At 41.1% G+C, this 7,457-nt stretch overlaps 1 protein-coding gene across 1 annotated transcript in view; it reads left to right on the top strand.

The window, feature by feature from the left end:
• The first annotated feature begins 221 nt into the window (after positions 1-221).
• The window catches only part of LOC102207393 (keratin, type II cytoskeletal 8), an 8,772-nt gene continuing 1,536 nt past the window's right edge, over positions 222-7,457 (top strand). The window contains exons 1-8 of the mRNA XM_005753935.1: positions 222-412; positions 4,454-4,662; positions 4,786-4,846; positions 5,311-5,406; positions 5,919-6,083; positions 6,723-6,848; positions 6,932-7,075; positions 7,203-7,279. Of these exons, the coding sequence (XP_005753992.1) occupies positions 344-412; positions 4,454-4,662; positions 4,786-4,846; positions 5,311-5,406; positions 5,919-6,083; positions 6,723-6,848; positions 6,932-7,075; positions 7,203-7,279 (947 nt within the window). The 5' untranslated portion in view covers positions 222-343. The remainder of the gene's footprint in view (positions 413-4,453; positions 4,663-4,785; positions 4,847-5,310; positions 5,407-5,918; positions 6,084-6,722; positions 6,849-6,931; positions 7,076-7,202; positions 7,280-7,457) is intronic.

The raw sequence follows: 7,457 nt of genomic DNA on the forward strand, positions 1-7,457 counted from the left end.
TGCTCAGTCCAATTCAAATTTCATCATCTCTCTCTGTCATCTCCAGCCAATCCAAACATTTATCAGCTGTTTTTCATCTAATCCTCCATCTCGCTTCATCATGAGTCTGAGTCGTACCAAGCGAATCAGCTCCAGTAACTCAGTTCGGAGCAGCAGCGGCTCCAGGAGGCTGAGTGGTTTCGGTCCAGTTCAGGGAGGTTTCAGTGGCATCTCCCTCAGCAGCAGTTCTCTGTATGCGGGCACCAACGGGCATCACCACGGCCTGGGGGCTCCGCTGGCATCCCTGTCCGTCAACAAGAGCCTGCTGGCTCCTCTCAACCTGGAGATCGATCCAAACCTGTCCATGAGCCGAGCCCACGAGAAGGAGCAGATCAAGAGCCTCAACAACCGCTTTGCAACCTTCATAGATAAGGTAAAGAGACCTCTGCTGAGGCTGGTTCAGAAATTATTACTAAGTATTTTGATCATTTATGAAGAAAATATACATTATAGTTTTCAAAGTTTTATCATTCCTCTTATCTAAACATCACACAGCTGTAAAGTATAAAAATGCATCTTTATGTTTAGATTACTTCACAGTGGTACTACTACAGGGACTAAAAAGCTCGAGCAGCTTCAGCTGTAACTTCTTCAGTTTGAATGAAAAACTGACTCAATGTAAAAGGAAATTAAGCTACTGTTTTATTACAATTTCAAACTAATTATCTACAGCAAGTTCAGTTTGCACTTGTTTTTCATGCAGCAGAGGAACATAACACTGTCCTGCTCAAAGAACAGTTATAAAGATATAAAGCGTTCAGCCAGGTTCCACATTAGTTGCGTATATTTTACAATTTTACATTTCATTCAAGTTTTTAAATGACATTTATTTTTCATGTTGTGTATTTGTGACTCATCCCTTTTCTCACCACCAATATTGTGCATTTATTTCCATTAATTTGTAGTATTAGAATTTTTTAAGCCTTTTCTTATTTATTGTGTTCAGTCTATGTCATGAATCGCTGTGCGGCAGGCAGGAGTTGGACCCAAAATGCAAGACTCACAGACTCAGGGGATGAACTCAAAAATCACAGCTTTATTTGCTGGTAGGACAGGACAAACTAAAGTAAACTGGGAAACAACAAACTAACACAGGGAGATCCACACAGCATGAGGGACAACACAACACTGACTCAGAGAAACACAGGGTTTAAATACACTGGGGAGTAACGAGGAGAATGAGACACAGAAGGAGGGCACACCTGGGAGAAATCAGGACTGACGAGACAAGCAAAGCAGGACACATTCACATAAGACACGGACCTTCAAAGTAAAACAGGAAGGATCACACAGAGACGCGAACTTGACACAGTGGAGACAGCAACTAAGAAACACAGAGACATAAACCATAAGGCAGAGGACTCTAAGAACCGAAAGACACAGAGGGGAACTCAAACATGCAGACACAGACTTACACAGAACAGAGGGGACACAGAGAAACATGAAGGGCAAGGGATCGAAACTAGAAACCATAGAATAACTCACACAAGTACAATAATACAAACATCACAAAGAACTAAAAACACTGGGTCAGGAGACCCAGGACCCTGACAGTCTAAAGTTCAGATCAGTCTCTTCTTCTTGCTGTTTGCTTTGTCTGAATTTACAGGAGAACATTTATAGGAGATGGTCAAACATTATTGGGCTGGCAGCAGTAATCACTTACACATTTTTTTAAAAAAAAATTTGTGGAAAAGCTGTTTTAAGGTTGCATCATCGTGGCCTTTGCAGCTATTTGTAAAATTCTTGTTTATGAACAATGCAGATGAACTTTGACATGCCCAGGATATCAAGATTGTGCATTTATGATTCTGTGGATTTATTAGACATGTTATGAAAAAGCTGCAGTCTTGTTGGCTAATTGAAGGTAGAAATAACATTATCATGGGCAGCATATATAGGACCCTAAGTTTCTATTCTAAGTGTTATGAAAAAGCAAATAGGGGAGTAAATGTGAATGAGAAGATGCCTTGTTGAAGTTCCTGAAGGACACAGGCTGCACACATTTCCCACAGAAGGAGCAATCGGCCCTGTGATAACACTGGACATCGATACCCTACTTAGGGAACATCTCTGCTTTCTCACGGAGTAGGTAACACTTTCACAATAGAGGCTTTGTTGGCTTCTCACATCAGCGGAGATTCACTTCAGGCGTACAGAAACAGAGAGCTGAGCTGGACGGAAGCCCGTTTGTCCAAATGTGCAAAATAAACCTCCTGCTTTTTTGAGCGATGTGAATGTTGGCATAGTTTCCCAAAGACAATGTTTATCAGAAAGGTTGTTAACAATCTTTGATATTCTCTGATGTCCTGTACCGCTATTACTTTTGTGCACATTTAAAGAAAATATGCAAATATTTTTGTGAAGATTCAATTAGTAAATAAAACATATTAATAATAAGAATTTTTATTCAGTTCAATGAAGACATCAATAACAATGACATCAATGACAAATCTAAGGTAATGATTGAATACCTCTTGAAGTAGCTAAAAGTGTGTAAATGTGTGTGTGTAGCTAAAAAACTAACAGATCACCAAAACATCTTCATTTTAAATGCTTTTGGGGTTTATTTGATATTTTGTGTGTGCAGTTCTGCAGAGCTGTAAAATAAAACCAGACAGTCTATCCACCGAATAAGACAAAATATTATGAATGTTCATAGAAAACATTTGGAAACACCGTCCATTCGTCTCCGTAAATGAGATGGCTTATGTGACTTCCCCCACACAAAGAGTCCTTGTCCTTAGAGACCTTCAGTTGCAGAAGCTCATGAGAGTCAACCTGGCTTTTAAAAGATGTCTAGCCCAGTTTTCCCCTCTTTGTTCATTTATCCAAGATTGGATTTCTGCTTAACCTGGGATTAAAATCTGGATGTTGTAAAATGACCCCCTTACTGATGATGACAATTACTAAAATGCAAAGTTGAGTGAATTGATAAATAAACAGACCTTGCAGTGACGACTATAATCCAATCCTACTTAGGAGGAACTGTTTAAATTAAACATTAGCGAGCTGCTTCTCTCATGCAGAGAAGTAATTAGTGAAATGCATCAGGAAGACAACGTCTCACTTGTTGTAAGACAATGACTCCAGTTAAAGCTGCACGTCAGTGAACATCAAAGTTGGAGTTAAACATCTGAGATTAAATGGTCATTTACTGCATGAATGTATAGCACTGGGATGCTGGATATTCAAGCTATCTGTCCCATTTCCGTCCCATTGAGTTCAATTTGTAACCTGATAGATCAGACTAGACACGGTATGGTTGTGTCTCAGAGGGAGGTTATTCTGTCATGAACAGAACACGGGCTTTGTGTTGGAAGGTATAATAGGCGCTGGATGTACCTGGCTGCAGGTAAGAAACACGAGCCGGGCAAGTACAGGGCTGGAATATATTCAGGTGTTGACACTGAGCTCGAGCTGGTTATCTGCTGGAGTTATGGCATTCCTCTGTGCCTTATTCTGGAGCTGCTGCTGATGATTGCAGTCTTTATTGGTTAAACAGATGGTTATTTTCTTAATAACAATAAGCAGTTAGTTGAAAATCTAAAGAGATTCAATGTAGAAGCAGAAATTATTTAAGAAAAAAGCAAAAACTCTATTTATTAACTGAAAGCATTTTTCTGAAGATTGTGAAAAACAAGGAGAAAAACAAAAATTAATTGTCAGCAAAAACAACAGTGTCGTAATACAGCAATGAGGCAATACATTACAAAAGAGCAATGAGCCATACAATCCACCTATGTGCTGTAATAGCCATTTTCCAAATGTTAAGAAACACTGGGGGTAATAGTGACTTTAAAAGAGTTTAAATTCAATGATCAGTGCAGAGTTCTGCCATCTATGAAGAAAGGTGGCTTACGTATGAACATAGAAGTTGTAGCAGTTGTAGTTTGGCCACTGCACCAAAATTAACTGGACTAAAAGTTGGATTTTGGAAGAGAAGCCACCAATGTTTTCTGGACTGTTGGCTGCTGTCATGCTGTTTTGTTTTTTGTTTATTTGTTTATTTGTTGTTGTTTTTTTTTGGGGGGGGAGGGGGCAGAAGTGACCCAAATTGGTCGAGAGGGTGGAGTGCTACTGGTCTATTTAACCAAAAGGAATCAACGGCACAGACATATGGGTCCAGTTCAGAGACTGTAATTAGAGGATAGCTGGTGCCCGTCTTGGAGTAATGAAAGCTCCACTAATAAGATGCCCACTGGAAGACCTGACTGAATCGACCCAAACGACATAATGACATAGCTCTAGACTTTCCAAGAGTTGTTATGTTGATAAACATCTTATAATAGAGTCACTTTTGTTTTCTAGCTGTTCCTTCAATCCTGATGATCGGAAACAAAAAGTGCATTATGACAAACCTTCACCGTGTCTTTGAAAATGCTAAATGATCTGGGTCTTCTTCCCTCACCAGGTACGGTATCTGGAGCAGCAGAATAAGATGCTTGAGACAAAACTGGAGCTGCTGCAGGGTCAGGGGGTCAGCCGATCCAATGTGGAACCCCTGTTTGAGGCCTACATGGCAGGTCTGAGGCGCCAGATGGACCTGGTCAACAATGACAAAACTAAGCTGGATGGGGAACTGAGAAACATGCAGGGTCTGGTAGAGGACTACAAGCACAAGTAAAAAATGACACTTTAGAGTTTTCAGCTCAGGTGTACGACCTGCATGGCGGAGAACCTACACAGACATACACAGGTGTATGTTTTATTGTAATAAAATACCCTGTTCTCTCCCTGTCACAGATATGAAGATGAAATTAACAAGAGAAACAACCTGGAGAACGACTTTGTTATCTTAAAAAAGGTTGGCATTTAGACACATCCGTTCATGTTCATTCATACAGGTGTGGCGAGTAATACAAGCCCCTCTATTGTCCTTCCTCATTGTGCAGATTTTCTCTCCTGTATTCTCACACGCAGAATCCATAAATAATTTAGCAACTTTCCTGTGCAGCTGTGCGAGCAGCATCTTGTGTCATTTCTTAGACATTACAGTAATCTCAGCAAAGATTTCTGACTTCATACTATAAGTTTCCCAATTTTTCTGGCTCCAACTTTGGGTCTCAAATTGCTCTTTAAAAGAAGTCAAATACATTATTTTGGTGTCTGCACACATACTTTGAAAGTTTTCTTAATCTGAATAAACAAAATCCTGCTCATTGTTCTTCCTGATGACTCAAACAGGAGTATTTCCTCCAAGTGCAGGGGATTTTTGAACACAAAAATCTGTGTCTCCTAATCAGTTGTGTGTTTCCCTGTGTGTTTTAGGATGTAGATTCAGCCTATTTGGTCAAGGCTGATCTGGAGGATAAAGTCGGAGCTTTGACTGATGAAATAAACTTCCTGCGTAACGCGTATGAGGAGGTAAACAAAGGTCCTTATTCTTCGTGTAATCCTGGATGTGCACACTCTTCCTTTCTGGTTTCCAGTTGTTTCTCGGATAAAGCTACAATTTCCACTTTGTTCATTGTTCTGTTTTATATCATGACTCACTGGAGAGTCAACTTCAAAACACTGTCTGCCTTTGAAATGCTTTTTATGCCAACCTGCGGAAACATTTGTTGTTGTTGATGTTGTTGTCAACTGACTTCTCTAGAGATCTTCATAATAAATTAAATTAATAAAAATAAAACACACTAAATCACCAGAGAGGTTTTCAGACCACTGAAGTATCACTGAAACAGGCCCAGACACGCAGTGTGTTTGTGTGTTAACATTGTGATTCCATATGCTGAGCATATTAGCAACACATAAAATATTTTTATCATATTTTTTTCCATGGGGTGGCACAAGTGCAGGAAGATGCATGAGACAATAGTTGATCTTGCGGGTTTTTATACTGACTGCTTCTCTTTGATTTCCCTCAACTTGACCAGGAGCTGCGTGAGCTGCAGGCGAGCATTAAAGATACTTCAGTTGTGGTGCAGATGGACAACAGCCGCAGTCTGAACATGGAGCAGATCGTAGCTGAGGTCAAATCTCAGTATGAGGAGATTGCAGCCCACAGTCGAGAGGAAGCAGAGGCCTGGTACAAGAATAAGGTAAAGGAGAGAAAACAGGATGATCTCTGGACCAAAGGAGCGACGCTAACAACACAAGCGCTTTACAGTCACTTATTTAAGCGGTTGTCAGAGTTCCCCTGCATAAACATATGTCCTGTCACGCTCCAGTTCTAGATTTTGAACTGTACAAGAGTAGCTTTTCCAGGACTCAAAGTAACTGTTTTAGCTCTTCTCCCTTTAAGACAACTTTCTCCTGACTGGCTGCCCCACACAAAGCTTCTGTGTCTGAGATGAAAACATCAGGAGCATTAGCTCACTAACATCCTGCAGAACCGATGGTTGAAAATAGTCTGAAACTAAGTGTTTAGAGCAGTCTGTAGTCCATCCATCCATGTATCCACTTCAAGGTGGAAAGGCGGGGTACACCCAGAGAGGTCATCAGTCTATTGCAGGCTAACACAAAAAAGAGACAATTCACACCTGTGTCTTTGGACTGTGAGGTGATTCCACAGTACCTGGACAGAACCCACACACGCACAGGAAAAACAGGCAAACATCACACAGAAAGGTCCCAGGCATAATCTTCAGTGCTAACACTGCACGCCCACGATTCCCTCCTTTACATGAAATAATTTTCTTTTGCGGTCCTCGTACCATTCACAGCTATTCTATTTGCAGTTTGACCAAATGTCAGTCCAGGCCAGCCAGTTTGGGGACGAGCTTCGCATCGTGAAGGGAGACATCGCCGAGATCAACCGACTGATCAGCCGCCTGCAGAGCGAGATAGAAGCGGTCAAAGCACAGGTACACATGGAAGCAACATTAAACTCAGAAAAATGCATTTCAGGTCCCTCATGGATGATCTCTTGTTCCCTTCCTCTCTTCAGCGTGCCAGTCTAGAGAACCAGCTGGCTGAGGCGGAGGAGCGTGGAGAGCTTGCTGTGAAAGAAGCCAAAGCTCGGATCAGAGACCTGGAGGAAGCTCTGCAGAGATCCAAACAGGATATGGCTCGACAGCTCCGGGAGTATCAGGTGAGTCAGGAGAAGACATGGATGGAAAATATAAACTATAAGTAGAAACAAAGGATAGACAAGAAAACATAGAACATAAGTGAAATGAAATTATGTGAAGTGAAACTGATTCTGTCTTCACCTGCAGGACCTGATGAACTTGAAACTGGCTCTGGACATTGAGATCGCCACCTACAGGAAGCTGCTGGAAGGAGAGGAGGACAGGTGGTTATGGTTATTCCGTTCAGACTCTACCACTGCAGAGAGTTCACCAGAATATACATCCTTCCAATCCAATAAGAATAAATTGCAAGGGGCTTATGTACAATGTTACTTGCATAATCTTATGTTTGCTGACTCTGACTATGTGTAAACTACTTCATAAACCATTTCTTTATTTATG

This window comes from Pundamilia nyererei, unplaced genomic scaffold, assembly GCF_000239375.1.
Source record: "Pundamilia nyererei isolate P.nyererei 1_Seehausen unplaced genomic scaffold, PunNye1.0 scaffold00483, whole genome shotgun sequence".
Lineage (NCBI taxonomy): Eukaryota > Metazoa > Chordata > Actinopteri > Cichliformes > Cichlidae > Pundamilia > Pundamilia nyererei.